The sequence below is a fragment of the Chaetura pelagica genome, unplaced genomic scaffold (genome assembly GCF_000747805.2).
Source record: "Chaetura pelagica isolate M959 unplaced genomic scaffold, ChaPel_1.0 scaffold55, whole genome shotgun sequence".
Taxonomy (NCBI): domain Eukaryota; kingdom Metazoa; phylum Chordata; class Aves; order Apodiformes; family Apodidae; genus Chaetura; species Chaetura pelagica.
In genome coordinates this window covers 5560022-5576453 of record NW_009953571.1, presented here as the reverse complement: position 1 = coordinate 5576453, position 16432 = coordinate 5560022, and the positions used below count along the sequence as shown (strand labels likewise).

The window sequence follows — 16432 nt, the reverse complement described above, 5'->3', positions numbered from 1 at the left end:
GCTAACCAGGACCCTAATATCTTAACAAGTAAGACCACAGTGTGCGGCTCTTGTGGTCTGAGAACTTGAGTGAAGCAGATTAAATAAACCATTTTGAAAGCTAGGAACTTGAACAAGGCAAAATGAGAAATGTACAGGTTTCCTCACTTTCCTGCAAAAATAATGAACACAGTGAGGTGATGTAATGTGACTGTGAAATGTTACAATGTGACTGTGATGTGTTGTAATGTGACTGTCGTAGCCTTCAGTGGGCAAAAGTGTAAAAACCCAGCCTAGGGGTATCCAGCTCGAGAGTAGCTGGGGAAATTCCCAGTCCTGGCGCTTCTCCTCCGTTCTACAGCACTTCGGATTGCCTGGAGGAGCAGGTCTTTGTTATTGAGGATGTTGTATTCACTCAGGTTCACAATTTTGTCAAAATTTTCAGAGGAGTAGATTAACCTAATGAGGTAATAGGGTGAGCAGCTGCCATCCAGATTTACTTCGCCTTCTTCCATCTCTGTGTGAGAGCGCTTCACCCCTGCAGAGAAAGACAAAAGCCATCACAGTATACTCAATCTGGAGCACAAAACACATGGTGTTGGAGGGGATGGGTCTACTTGGCAGAACACACTGTTAAAAACAGCCTCCAGGAAAGACTGCACGCCCCACTCCCCCCTCCAGCTTGGAAGAACCGTTCCTGGACAGCCTTCCCAGCCACTCCTCCTTCCCCCTCCTGCCAAAGCCGGGACCTGGAAATCCCTCAGCAGGGCTGGCAGGAATCATTACCTTCCCTCTCATCCTACCCCTGCAGACAGCCATTTCTGGGCAGTGTGCCCCTGGATCCACATCTTTTCCCAAACCCTTGAAGACTGACTCTCAGGCAGGCCTAGAACACCTTCCAAAATCCATGATCCAACCTCAATTAGTGATGACAAGAGTGTATCTGCCAGCTAGAGCAAGTGGACAACCTAGTAAGTAGGCTATGAGACACTAATCAGGCAGGATTGTCTCTTGCAGAGTGTGGAAGAGCAGAGGGAACAGAGGACCCCATATCAGCCTCTCATCCCTCAGCCTTAGGTTAACCCAACCCCTTGGATTTTCCAACATCCATTCTCCATGTTGAGTTAATCTTTTTGCCTAAAAGCAGGACACCTTACTCCCCTCCACCAGGGATTTCAGCCTCAAATTTATTATTCTACAAATGTTTAGAGATACATTTTTCTTTCCATCTTTTTTTTACCCATCTTCTTGCAGTCTGAACCAAATATGCCCAAACTACAGATGTACTGTGAGATGGCTGTCAGCAGGGCTACAACAGACTGCTGAGATATTCCCTATGATGTCCAGCAGAAATCGCATGAAAATGATACGTGGACATCACTTGAGACATAGCAAGGTTTAGTCTAACCTAGTGGTTTCTGGGCAGGGTGATCTCCAGGTGCTGCACATGGGCTGTCACTAGAATGGCTGTATTAAAAATGTCCAAGTTTTTCTTCAGTGAGCCTCCCAATACTCAGAGAGCAATATTATTTGTGCTATCCACATTCAGATACAGCTGCATCTGTCTCAGGTCAGAGTCTACAGTTGTATTGTAAATGGACACTTTCCAAGCTGATTCTCTCTCTTTTCTAGAACTTAAATAGTCAAAATCAGAGAAAAATAAATACCCACATTCCATAAGGTGTCTCTCAGCCATCTTGAAATTAAAAGCTCTACTGTTAAACGTGAAATCCACACAAGCTGGTTGCCAAGGACCCTCCTCCTCCAACCACCCACATCAGTTGCTGGCTGTCAGATTGACTGATGAATCACCAGCTGCTTGGAGACATGCAGGTGAGCATCACACCTCATTAATTTGGGCCTGGAGGGCTGAGAAACTGCTGCAGCTGCTTTGTTCTGCATAATCCCATCTTTCATTCAGAAAGACTCTAAAACACCCACCTGTTTTACCTGCCAGCCGCTGTTCAGTGGCTTCATCTCACTGCACATTGCAGTTTGGACCAGCTCTAGTCTCCACCTAACATGCCCAGTCCCCTCTACTGGGTACCTCCTCTCTTCATCTGTAGAGTTTCCAAACATGATTTTGTTGGTGTCTCTCTTAGTGCACATATTCTCTGAGCATAGTGAAGATCATAGCAGAAAAGGAGCTTTACTTAAAACTGTTTTGCTGCTGTTCAGAACACTCCCCAAATATTGCCTCAGAGAAATCCATTTTGCTAGAACCACAACATAATTTTGGGTAAAGTTGAAAGGAGAGTGAAAGCTCTGTCTGCTGTGCCGAACAGTAGCAAGGGAGAGAAGTTCCCCGTGGCCTGATAACTCAAAAGGTAGTGTGTGTAAGACTCTTCAGGGTTCATTGCTGCAAGATCTCCAGCACAGAGGAGAGGCTGAGGTTAAGGGATTCAGACAACAGAAGTGCCAGCAAAATACCAACTCTCTGATTTTTTGAGACTATCCCACAAGGTGTTGGGAAGACACAGTCTATATTGAGGCTCTCTTTTTTGAACTTGGCATTTGTTGTTTCATGCCTGCATTCAAAGACAGCACCTGAGGGCAGATCCCACTGTCCAAGGCTTGCTGGGCCATCATACAGAGCCAACCCAATTCCCTATGTCCCCACAGCAAAGCCATGTCTGCTGCTGAAGAGACAGGGAGGAAGGATACGAGCTGTGTTTCCTGGGAAACATAGGGTCTTGCTGTCTGTTAATCATGTGCACAGGGCTGCCAAACATGTGCAAAGCTGTTTAACAATTACAAGACAGGGCCTTTCTTGGTAAGTCATACAGTCTCCCCCATGTACACCACAGACTAACAGTTTTTCTGGCAGCTCCTTCTAATTCACTGGCTTTTATCAAAGAAAGTTACCTTCTTCTCCCAAGATGCTTCTACCAACACCATATAATGACTCAGCCAAGGTAGGACAATCAGTAACTTCTATGCTTCTTACCCTTATGCCAACTAAACATTGCATCAACTCCACCTCCTATTTTGTTTTCTGAACATGTTCACAACAGAATTACTCGACCCAGCTATTAGCAGCCACATGCCTGTTTCTTCTGGTCTGGCTCTTGGGTCACAAACATCATGATGATTATTGCTGAAGAGGCTTGCTAATTCTCTCCATCTAGATGGTGGCTGGTACAAAGGCATAAGAGTATGGGAGAAGGAACCAGTGCCCAGCCTGCTTGCTCACTGCTAGGTCTTAAACTGACAGGGGGAAGTGAGGGAGGAAGCAGTTGGCACATGTTCTTGGTCTCTTCTAGATCAAGGAGGAATTCTGGCCCTGTCTTTCCCCCAGTATCTTACCATTGCACGTGCTGCCCTCTCCAGTAAGCCTTGCAGTGTGAGTTGTGCCTTAAAGCCTTGTTCTGTCCTGTGTCTTACTCAACATCACTGAGTCTGCTGTGGTTTGCTCACCTGTCTCTTGAGCAGTATGTGGAGCAGAGACTTGGACCTGCCTCAGCTACTTCTGTCACATCATTGGTTACTTGAGGAGAGAGGCAGTTCACTCTCTATCCAGGGAACATAATCCCGGTTTTAGTGAGAAGGTTAACAGGGCTAGCTTAACAGGAAAATAGTTAACACCTCTGCCATGATGGAAACTCATGTGCTCTGAAATGAACGCAGTAACTTAAACCTGGCCTTACAGATAACTGGGCATCCTCCTTCACCATCCAATAGAACAGGCAAATGTACTTGTATGGCTATGATGGTAGGAGGTAGGGTGGTCTCACTCACAGAGGGGCTGTGCCCTTGCTTAAAATTATTGCTACAAACGACAAATAAGTCACTGCTGAGGAAAGACAAATAGCCCAAACTCAACTAAAAAGTATAGGATTTTTGACTGAACTTACCAGGCTCCTTGAATTCCTTAAAGGTGTCATTGACCAGGGGGAAATGGATTATTATGGGTGCTCTGGGGTCCTCTGCATCCGAAAACACGTAACATTCTTTTGGGTTCTTCTCATCTTCTTTAGTTAACTCCACTTTGGGGAATGGGATTTTTTGTATCTTGCAATATTTGTATGTCATCTGTAATTGCTGTGGACACAGAATGTCACTGCCTTAAAGCCAACACTATGACAAGAATCAGGTTTACTGAGGTATTGCAGAAATACTGTGGGAACTTCATTCAGTCCCTAGAATCACTTTGCAATCACTGTGTGGTCCAAAGTAGCCTTAGAATAAACCTATTTTCTGCCACTACAAGTCAGAATTTGTTTCTTACCACTCTCTAATTTTTTTACAGCTAGAGGGAATAACCAAAAGGCACGCCTTGGGTTTGTCATGAGGATAGAGCAGGAGAGATCAAGGTCATGTCTCCAGCAACCAACTGTTACTGCAATTCCCTGAGAGGCTGAGGAAGTGTATGTTGCAATCTACTCCAGAGAAAAAGCCTAATAATTTATATAGTTCTGGTCCTGGGGAAAGTGTCTTTCCTTCTCCAAGACATGGTGATGAGTTTCCTCTTGAGTATATGATCAAGACATGGACAGAGGTGCTTACTTGTAAGAGTAAATAACACAAGCATCTGCATACTCTGTCCTGTTGGTAGATCCCCATCCCTCCTCACAAAAAAAAACAAAAAAAAGGCAGGGGAATAACTCTCCTGACCACCTGGATGGACCCACAGAAGCCCTGAAAGATACATGTATAACTATATAAGCATGTATAACTATGTAAGTATGGTACCAACAATACAACCTACAGTGATCAAGCCTCATCCAGTCCTCTCCGTAAGAACATCAATGAACTTCATTACTCACCACAGAAGCCAGCCTTTCTAATGTGAGGACCATTTCCATGCCTTTACCAATTAGTAATTTTTGAAGCAACTGGTCATTGTGTGATCTGAGCATCAGATACGAAATTGACTGCTAAACATCACAGCTTCACAAGAAGAGTTTTAACAGGACTGCAAGGAGTAGATCGTGTTAACCTCACCTTGAACACATCACCCAAACCATAATCAAGTGAGATAATGACATCTACATTCCTCTCTGGCTTGAAAAGTGCTGCACCACTGGTGTTGATGAAATAGCCAACATCTATCAGGCAAAGATATTTCTGCAGCGGTGTCAGATTGTTAGGGAAACCATCCAGCACAGTGTCTGAAAAACATTTTTAATATAGTTAGTGATGCATTAGAAGGAAAGGCAGTCAGCAATTCTATCTGTTCTACATGTTAAGGGCAGCCCCTTGGTTACCCTCAAGATGAGGCTCACCCCCCTCCATAATGTGAGCCCACAAACGTGGCCTCAGGAGCACACCCTCCAAACTGCACATCTGAGCACATCTGGCTTGTTAGCACACTCCCCCCAGCACACTCACAAAGATGGGATGTGAGGCAGCCAGGCAGAGGACAGGGGAGAAACAGACTCCACTGGCTTCACAGCTGCTCTGAGGATTGTTTTTTCACAGAACATAGATTTTAGCTGATTATTCTTTCCCGTAAGAACTGGGGAAAATGCAAACAACAAAAATGTTTCACAGTGTAGCAAGAAATCTAATAAACTGAGTACAACACTGCAGTTTTGCATTGCTCTTTTTTGCTTTTGCATTTTCAGGATTAGACTCCCCTCCTAGGGTGAAAAATCTGACTTCCACCTACTTCTAATCATCTCTCATATAAATTATCTCAGCCATGCTGCAAAAAAATACCACATTCCCTACCAACAGCCTAAAACATTGCCTGAAGGAGCCAGAAGGAGATTCTACCAACTGGCAAGTTGAGATCTAAAGCCAATTTCTGACAGCTAGATTCATAGTTCTCTGCTAGCAAGGTTCCATTTTTAGTCCCATGGAATAAGAAAGATTTTGCCGTGGCTTTAAATTTCAAAATAGTGTTTTAAGAGAGTTCCTCAAGTTCACAAAATGAGGTAGCAAAGCCCAAAGCAGATCCCTTGAGCCTTAAATAATTTTTGCTTTGGTATTTTAAGAAACTGTTGATCACAGAAATATTGCAGGTAAGTTCCAGCATTTCACTTCTTTCAATCTCTCTGCCTCTTTGGCCTCATTCTGTAGTGTTGATTTAAACAGTGCAGAACAACTCTAGCTTGTTCCATAGCCTGGAATGTTTGACAGCAGCTTGAAGCAATAACTCCTATTTTTTCCATTCCCTCCCTGTCAGGTCTTTACAAAATTATTTGCTTATTTTAGTATTCATAGCTGCTGGGAATTCACAGATTCTGCTGTAATGAGAGACATTTGCTTGCACTCCCTCACAGAAGGAACAGCATACGTTTTAGTTTTATTTGGTCTGGTGAATACTTTTACTTGAAATTCTATTACCCCCATTTTCTTATCACAGAGATGGGGCTGTGCAGCTTTTATCCATAGCTGGATATATGAATTAGAAGTAGGCATTTCCTTGGGAGACTGTCTTCTTCCATCCCACACTCAAAAAGGGACTTGAAGAAGTCCTGCCCCGGGAGGCCGGATGCATCCTTGAAAGCATGAACCCTACTGTAAATGCATTACACTAATTCCAGGTTATGCATCCTCAAATTTCTCGCCATGAAAATCAGACTTTTCACGTGGCTTTTAAAGTCTTTTTTTAATGTGTCAGATAATCTGAGCTGCAGGGAAGCCTTCCAAACACAGCTAGATCCAGGAGACTGCACCTATGTGAGACTTTCGTTTGTGCTCACAGAGCTGGTACCTCCCCTTGCTCCTAGAGATGGATCCATACCTGGTTTTAGCTTGGTCTCGTGCAGGCACCAAAAAAAGGATAAAAATCTGCTAATTTTTCCCGCTCTGGACTTCATGCTTCCCACTTATTTTATCTGTAGAATATTTACCCTGAGGTAGACTTTAGTGTCCCTTTGCTCTCTTCCTTCATCTTCTCCTTGTAATTTGCTTGTACCCATTTTACAAAACTGCTAGTCCGCTAACATAAGGAAAATCAGAGTTTTAAAACATTTACTAACAGTTTTATGCTTCATCCACCTTCTTAAGCTATTTGCTTACTCCTACTCTCACCCACCTCTCTTACATTACTTGTTTTCTCTTTCTCTTCCTTGTTTTCTTAGAGCAGACTCTTGTAGGGCACAGACTTCTTGTTTACTGAACATTTTGAAAGCACTTAGCACATTGTGGGCTGTGCCTTAATCCATAAAAAACTCCACCATCTATTGCACGCAAACTGTGTAGCAATGGCAACCAGGCACAAAAGTGTTGTAACTTGCATGAAGCAGTGGAGAGAAAACACAAGTTGCCAAGGAGAAGGACTCAGAGGAAGCAGAGCACACATGCTTTTGCTAAAGTGAGATTAACCTTAATAACATGGCATCCTCCCACAGTGCTACCTCTCATGGAATTAAGGAGGGTACTGGGATTTCAGGAAGGTTTGTGATGCACAAAACCTCAGCTCCATCACCTTGCTATCATTTCACAGGTTGTTCCATAGATTTTGAGGTAAAATTACTAATACTGTTTCTTTTGCCTGCCTGCAGAACACAGGCCATAGAAAATCACTGTTCATTTTATATACATCAAGCCTACATTCCAATATTCTGTTGGTTTAATATATGCAGTCTAAACCTATGTGGCTTTAACTTTCTGTTGCTAGATCTTGGCATTTCTGTTTCTGAAGGGTTAAGGAGAGGTCTCTGGATGGATAAATCATCAGACAGAAATATCACCCATAGGGGCCACCACATGCTTGCAGCCCATCCTTTCCTTCATCTGATCCACACAATAGCCTGCTATTTTATGCTTCTAGTGTTACCTTTGCATCTTGACCTCTAAAGATCCTACTGTTTCTGAATCTTTTGACTGCACAGTGACAAACTTCCTGTAGAAAAGCATGCTTTGACCCAAATTACAGATATTCAGGAGGCAAGAGTGGCCCATGGATAGTTAATTTTTAAAGAAACAAACATCAGAAGTACAGATCCATCTCAGCAGATTTCCAGACCCTGAGAAAGTATCTCTAAATGTGAGATTTCCAAAGTCTAAAAAAAAAATCTGAGATGTTACCTGCACACCGCAGCTAACTCTTTGTTGCAGTTACCTTTCCATTCAATAAATTTTTTCTGATGAATATAATCCTTATGAAATTCTAAGCCTCTCAGGAAGTTATGAGACTTTGCCAGTAGTGGACGCTTGGTCATAATGTCCTGAAACATTTCATACAACTTCCCTGACAAAGAGGATGGAGGCTCAATGATAGGGACATCATCCTCAGGGGACTGTTTTTCTGAAAGAGAAAAAAAACATCAGCAATCTGTTCTGCCTCCCTGTTTCTTGCAGTCAGCTTGAATACATACACAAACAACCAATCCCATTAAAAGAAAGAGATGTTTTATTTTGTTTTTTAAAAACACAGCTTTTGTCTTCTACCCTTTCCAATAACACACTGGCTTTATATCTACAAGTAAAGCCACCCTTCTCATATGCAGTCATGGGAGGAGTCACTTAGCAGACTATGAGCAAATTTTAAAAGAAAAACATTTCTAATTAGCATGAATCATGCCTCTGGGGTAAAAAGAAAGAAAAAAAATAAAGACAAAAAAATCCTGATACACATGAAAATCATGCTGGAAGATCCACAGAGAGGCAACACAACATGCAGCAATTTAGGGAGAGAATGTGAGAGATTATTCACAAACAGTAGCATAAGCATGTATTTCTTAATCCATTCCTGAATATGAAGCACTGTCTGGTAAAAAAAAAAAATAATTTTTTTTAAACTCTTACCCATATCTACCATATCTTTGGCCCATCGATCCCAGAATTCATTTGAATTTGAGGACCAGTACAAGCCATCCAGCAAATTCCTAGTAAAGATGTTTGTCCAAAGACCTGCAAGTCAAACCACAGGGGAAAAGTACTACACCACAACAGGTTAGCGACAGAATATTACAAATATCCTTGGTAAATATTATTGGCCCATATGAACTGACCCTGTCACGACACAGCATAAGCAATAGGTCTCACAGAGTGCAGACATAACGGTGTCAGCACTTCAGTTGCTTATTCTCAAGAAGTAACTACACTCAGGCCATTCACTGTGTAGTACAGAGTAACAAAATGAGAGGTATCAGCCACCCAAATGATGTTTTAGAGTGCTTACTGTACATGTGAAAGAAAGCAGGTCTTGGAAGTGTGGTGAAGCCATGTAAGCATCAAGCCCTTCTTTAAACCATTTTTTTCTTTAACTTGATCCAAGACTCATGTTTTCCTTTCAGGCATGTTTTGTTTCTTTGGAGTTCAACTGGCCCAGGATCAAACTAGAATGGGCTCCATGTGTTCTTGGAAATGAAAAAGCATTACCCTTTGTCATAAGCAACATGCCAGGTACTCACATGAGGAACAAACTCAATCTCTAGCAGACTTGAAAGAAATACAATTTTTTTTGTCTCTATTGGATTCTTGGTTTAGGTATCAAAAGCTGAAATTCTGACAAGGATTTTAAATGTATGTGGGGCAGATGGACTCCTCTGACTAGCTGCTCTTCCCCTTTTCTTCACATTTAGAGACAGAACAACCACTCTAAGCAGTTGCTGGAGGTTAAAAGGGCTTCCTTTGTCCTTATGGGCAGGGAAGATTATTGACACTGTTTTCAACCCACAAAGCTCAGATGTTTCTCTCCTTCGTGGGTTGTTCTACATTAGTTATGTTTTATTTTCAGCTCCTGCCAATCCAATGGCAATGCATTGCTTAGAAATGTAGTTGATTTAATTGAAGAGCTGATGACTGCCCAGGGGAAAAAGGCTTATTATTTCCTCAACTTGTCTTCTCCTCTATCTTGTTTGGTTCAGAAAACGGGAAGGGGAATAATGCTGCAACTCTCCCATATCTGCCCAGGTTGAAATGGAGGACAGGAGGAGAGAAGCTTTACAAGGAGCAGAAGTGTACAAAAGGGGTAAAAACCCCTTTGATTCAAGACCTAGAGCAGATAAGCTGGCATGGAGGGTTGTACACAGACCAGTGGCTAGATAGTGCCATGCTTTCTACCATGTTGTGACTAATTATCATGCACTGCTAGGTCACCTTCCAGATAGCAGATCCGAGATTCTGGCAGCTTCTTCACTCTCCTTCCCATAAAGAACTCGCTGTCAAAATATTCTGAAGGAATGGAGGCTCCATATTTTGGTACAGCCACCTCATAAGGAGAGAACTCTGCCCACTCTGCAAAAGAATTGACACACAATAGGTTTACTGGAATACAAATAAGAAAACAAAACCCTCCCCTGTGGATAAAACTATCCACAAGCTTCATGGATCTCGCTTGCCTCAGTAGCTCTGTGCTGTCAGTCACTTTGTATTGTAAACTACACCGTCTAGTTCCATACAAACTTAGAGATTATTTGCATACAAAATTAACTAAGACCATGAAGAAGGATTACAGAGCCCTGGGAGCAGCAGTAATGGACTCAGGAGCACAGATAGTCTTTTCAGCTATCCTCCCAGTCAAAGAGAATGGGCTTGAAAGGGCAAATTGCACTGGGAAAGTCAATAAATGGTTACAGGAATGGTGCCGAGGCTTTGGCTTCCTAGACCTTAGCACTTGCTTTGGGAAACTGGTTTCCTAGGGACAGATGGGGTTCATCTTTCAGGGAAATGGGCTTGCCAATCTGGTAAGGAGGGCTTTAAACTAGAGCTGCCAGGGGAAGGAATCCTCAATCCATTCCACTGCCACTCCGTGGAAGCCAATTTGAGTAAGAGATGCCCTGGGCCTGAAGAAGGATCACAGGCCCGCAGGAGAAAAACTGAAACAAAGGATAATGGAATCCCAGGCAGTGAGGCAGCTTCAGTGGGAGCCCAACTTAAATGCCTCTATGCAAATGCACACAGCGTGGGAAATAAGAAGGAAGAGCTGCAAATGTGTGCAGGCCTGCAGGGCTGGGATGTTATTGGCATCACTGAGACATGGTGGCATGACTCCCTGTGACTGGAGCATGGGAATGGGTGGGTATAAGCCCTTTAGGAGGGACAGGCAGGGGAGAAGAGGAGAGGGTGTCACCCTCTGTCTACATCAACAGTCAGCTGGAGCCCTTGGAGCTCCATCTGGGGATGGGTGAGTAGCTGACAAAGAGCTAACTGGTCAGGGTTAAAGGGAAGGCAGGGGCTGGTGATACCACAGTGAGACTCTGCTATAGGCCACCTGACCAGACTGACCAAGCAGATGAAGCCCTCTACAGGCTGATAGCTACAGCTTCCCATTCACAGGACATGATCCTCATGGGGGATTTTAATCACTCTGACATCTGCTAGAGGGACAACACAGCAAGGCATCAGCAATCCAGGAAGTTCCTGGAATGCATTGGTGAGAACTTCCTTTTCCAAGTGGCAGAGGAGGCAACGAGAAAAGGTGTTATGCTGGACCTCGTTTCCACCGACAAGGATAGCCTAGTGGACAATGTGAAACTCAAGGGCAGCCTTGGCTGCAGTGACTATGCAATGGTGGACTTCAGGATCCATAGGGCAACAAGGAGGGTTTGCAGCAAGCTTGCTACCCTGGACTTCAGGACAGCAGATTCCAACCTCTTCAGGTATCTGCTTGGCAGGGTATCATGGGATAAAATCCTGGACAGGAGAGGAGCCCAAGAAAGCTGATCAATATTCAAAGATTACCTCCTCTGAGCTCAGAAGCAATGCATCCCAAGAAAGAGGAAGGCAGGCAAGAATGCCAGGAGACCTGCATGGATGAACAAAGACCTCCTGGACATTCTTAAGATAAAAAAAATAAAGTCTTCAGAGGGTGTGAGCAGGGACAGGTAGACTGGGAAGAATACAATGAGCTGTCCAAGAAGCCAAGCGAGGGTGGTGAGGCACTGGAATAGGTTGCCCAGAGAGGTTGTGGATGCCCCATCCCTGGAGATGTTCAAGGCCAGGCTGGACAGGGCTTTGAGCAATCTGGCCTTGTGGGAGTTGTCCCTGCCCATGCAGGGGGGGGTTGGAATTAGATTATCTTTTAGGTCCATTCCAGCCCAAACCATTCTATGATTCTGTGATACAATTCTATGAACTAGCTTTTTCAACTCAGAAAGAGTCTAGCATTAGCTTCCAAAGCTTAGATGTACGTTTTTATATAGAAATTCTGGGATCCCACTTGCTTCTCTATATCAAGAGCATCAAATGTGCAACAAGCAAGTGCAATCCAACCTGCAAGGAATGACTGGCCTGAAACTTCTGCTAATCCAAATCTGTCAGCCTACATGATACAAAAAAAGCAGCCTGGAGATACATCAGCTCTGAACTAGAAAATGTCACAGTGAGGGTATGGCTGTGAAGTTTCTTGATTCAAGCTGCCCTGTACACTTCTTGCAGTAGCACAAAAGCCATAAATTTTAACAGATCTAAGTACTAACTGTTTTTCTTTTCAGTATCTGCTCATTTTAATACCTTTTTGAGTGTAGCTTGTGTCTATTTAAAGGGTATTATATCACACCTGTCACAGCAATCATACCCTACTCCATTTTCATGCCCTCAGTTTTTAGGGAAGTGACAATTACATTTCAAAGCACCTCTCTGAACTAAAGAGCCATCAAAGCCATTTTATAGGTGTGGAACCGAGGCAGAAAAAGATCAGTTTTTCCCACACTCACTCTCAGTGCCTGTGGCAAAACTAGAACTTCAGCCCAGATCTTCAGAAATGCTCAGTTCATGCCTGAGGACATTACCCAGTAGATCTGCTCTTTCTAATCAACACCCAACAGTTCACAAAAGAGACTAACATTTTATTAAAAGATAAATACTGAGTGAGGGCAAGTAGTAGATGTATTCCCCCTTTAATCTCTACACACAAGTACCCTCCCTCCAAATTATCTTTAGTCCCTACTCAAAGTCAGAAGAAACTCTAGGATTACTTACCTCTAAATTTGAAAGTACTGAACTTTTCCTCTTTCACATTGAGAACTGCATAGAAAGGCAACGGATTTTGTCCATGTTCCAATGCCTTGCGCTGGTCTGTGAGTTTGTACTTTCTTGGCTAATCAAAGAAATTTTAAAAAAATCACAGTAAACAGCTGGAAGATGACACTGACATAATCTACCTGAGTACAGAGAGACTACAGGTGTTTTACAACCTGGAGGAATCTGTGAGTCACATTTTCATAAAAGACCTCTTCCTTTTCTTTCAGATTGCCTTTTTGACACCCAGTAACCTCTTCATTAATACCTAAATGCTTTGCTTGCCTGCATCCCACAGATCCTTACTAAGGTTGAGACTAATGTTCACATGAGGACAGATTAGTCTAATTCTTAAGTGCCCAACTAGAAACATATTTTAAAAGACCTGAGCTTTCAGGGCAGATTGCTCAGTTCTTTCTGAAAGTTTGCCTACTGAAGCAGCTAGAGTGTTGGGCACCCTTGCACAGAGGCACATTCAAATCATTAGCTATTCAGGAAATTCCTGGCTGTAAGATTCTCAGTCACTGTTTACAAATCACTTGGGGATACTCAGTCAGTTTGGATTTGTTCCACACATGACGTCATGCCATCAAAGAGTAAAGCTCTAGTGAAAATGAGTGGCTGTTTCCTGAATGTGTGTCAGGACCATGTACATACCTCTTCATGTAAGAACATTTCCTGAACGAGTGACCACAGAGTTGTAAAAGATAAGACGTGTCCTGCTTTTGCCCTTTCAGCAAGCTCCTTATGATAATACTTCAGATGTTCTACAGACATAAGGTTGAGCTTGCATTTTGTCACTTGTTCTTTTACTGCCTTAAGTGGCCCCTCCAGACTCTTCTGTGACCAGTCAGCGTGTTCATACAGGTCTGCTAGGGTCCTAAAGAACAGAAATGTGAGAAAACCATCTATTTATTTGGATGTTTTAGGAAAATTACTGTAAGTACCCAGCCAATGTCATCAAAGAAAAGAAACAGCAAGTCAGACTGAAGTTATGATCAAGAACCAACAGTAATAGCTTTACCAGGGAATTACATTCACTTATTAACATTTTAAGCCTTTGAAGGAGATGCATGTCTCTCCCTGTGTGGAAATGTAGTGTCGCAGTCATTCCAAATACAAATCTCCCTTTCTATACGCACCAAGTTGAGCCAGAAGCTCCGGTAACGTAGGTAACAGAGTCCAACAGATTTAGCTTCTGAAGAGCAGAGAGGTGGCCAAACATAGCTGACATTGCTCTGAGACCTCCGCCTGTTGCCATAACAGCTATTACTGGGACCTGTTCAAAACATCAGCGTTATCTTTAAAAAGTGACTCACTTGCCTACTTCAAAAAGTCTAATATCAGCTCCTAGAATTTCCCCAGCAGACTTTCTCAGAGGGCAAAGAAGTTAAATCAACATTCAGGCAGTCTTTACCAGTACCTTCTTTAAATTCATCTCCAGATACTCAGTAGGTTGCCTTAACACCAAAGCTTGGATGAGTTTCAATATGCAATGATTTTAATCTTCTTTCCTCCCCTTGTTCTTTATAATTGGAATTGCAATTATTAATAACAAACACTGATATTATTACAAACAACAAAAATAAATGTAATTAAGAATGGATTCAAGGAAGTCCTGAACAGAGTTCAGAAAAAAATATATTAAGCAAACAAAAGGAGTCTTTGGACAGCATCCATTCAAGAAATATTATTCCCACAAGAAAATCAGTGTTCACTTAAATATCCAGCCTCGATCTTGGCAACAAAACATACTTCAGCTGGAGTTTATTATAAATGGTTCTTTCTCCACCCTAAAGTATTTTGATTTTTTGTGAAAAGTGCTCTAAAAATGAAAAAAAAAAAAATAAAAATGTAAGTCTAGAGAAGGGATATTACAATGATTTAATAAATATCCATGCCAATTTCAAATACTACTCTTCTACTTATTTGGGTTGTGTGGCTAGGCTGTGTTTAACACGTCGTACCAATGCCTCACATCTTGCTGACACACTGCATCACACAGCAGGAAAGTCTGGCTTTGAAGAGTGGTATATTATGTCCTTGGGAATTTGACCCATTGAAAAGAATGGGGGCATAAATAGCTGAGCTGAAATTTTAGATAAGTATGGGGTATGTCACACTAAAATCTTGTGTTCTGCTGCCATTCAAATCAATGGGTTTGTCATCAACATACCAGAACTACTAGAAATTTGGGGGGGGAGTTGTGCCAATCCTAACTCAATAGACCCACTGCCCATGCTTGGATTCCAACTCACAGACCTCATGTCCATGTAGATCTCTTTCCAGATGAAGAACCCTTTTCAGGGCACTGGCAACCACTCTCCTCCTTTTTTGCAAGAATTCTTGCTCTCCTCTACACAGATCATACCCTAAGCGCACATCCAGCTTTTCTGTGCTGAAACACAAATAAATCCAGAGGCGTGAGACTGGAGTTTAAAATGCACATGGATCTATTTTCAGCAACTGCAGTCTACTAAGTACCATTAAAAGCCATGATTCACCATTCAGATTTAGAGACAGAGATGCAGCTTCCAGTTTCAAATAAATCAACTGTTTTGCTTCTACGTGGTCTCCTTATTTTCTGATGTTTCAGTGTAAGTTCTACTGCCAGCTAAGGATAGCTCATATGAAAAAAGAAAGGCTTCTTTGTGTCTTTCAGTAGCTTTGTAAGATGAATCCTTTCTATTTCTGCTTCATATAATTTCTGAGCGAAGGGTGACTTGAACCTAACAGGGTCTTTCATGGGGATTTGTACCCCAGATTTATACAGAAACAGTACAATGAAAAAGATATTAAAACAATTTTGGTTTACTTGTTGTCAGAATCATTAATTTAGATTTCACCTTCCCTAGCCTGTGCTTCTTTCTATTGATATCACCAGAGCCACAAATCTGTTTTATTGAGAATAACCATGTGGTTAGAATAATGTATACATTCTGGATGTTTTGCTACTTTCAAATTCCCTTCTTCCCCCTTCTGTGTCCCTTCTGAAGAAGCCTCCAGTCGCAGTCTTTGGCTTTTTGACGCAAAGGACACGCAGTGACTAAGTTCCTCACTGTTTTAAAATCTCATAAATTATTTTGGTTTGCATCTTGGCGTGACTCTTCTGCCCCAAGGACATTCAACTTTGATCAGTTGTGGTGACTCTTTACTGGTGACCTAACTATTGTTATATTTTGCCCCTAGTCTTGTGCATTCCTTGTACCTAAATAAATGATACTCTGTTCTAAATTTCACAGTTCAAAGAGCAATAAAACCTTTAGAGAGAAAAAAAAAACAAAAAACAGTCCTCTTACCAATCATTTAGTTGGAGGTACAACTGCAATGGCACATTCTGTAAACAAGAAATGACAGCAGCAACATGAATGATGGGAAAAAAGAGGTTTGAAACGCAGATTTTCAGTGCCTCTTGGAATGCTCCACACCACTATGACCCTGTATACAATTTTTCTTTTAAAACTATAGTAGGAAAGAGAAGGAAAGCAAATATCCTAACCCACCTTCCTATTCTAGAGGATTACAGTAATAGGAGGAGGAAATACAAGTCAACACATCCTTCCAAAAAGCTACTGGAGGCAAAAGAGAGTCCCAA

At 42.3% G+C, this 16432-nt stretch overlaps 1 protein-coding gene across 1 annotated transcript in view; it reads right to left on the bottom strand.

Moving 5' to 3' along the window:
• Window positions 1-272: 272 nt before the first annotated feature.
• LOC104390477 (cytosolic phospholipase A2 beta-like) overlaps window positions 273-16432 on the bottom strand; it is an 84975-nt gene continuing 68815 nt past the window's right edge. The window contains 11 exon segments of the mRNA XM_009999615.1: window positions 273-517; window positions 3834-4020; window positions 4924-5090; window positions 7994-8179; window positions 8680-8784; window positions 9976-10113; window positions 12799-12916; window positions 13495-13717; window positions 13980-14116; window positions 15100-15235; window positions 16137-16174. Of these exon segments, the coding sequence (XP_009997917.1) occupies window positions 273-517; window positions 3834-4020; window positions 4924-5090; window positions 7994-8179; window positions 8680-8784; window positions 9976-10113; window positions 12799-12916; window positions 13495-13717; window positions 13980-14116; window positions 15100-15235; window positions 16137-16174 (1680 nt within the window).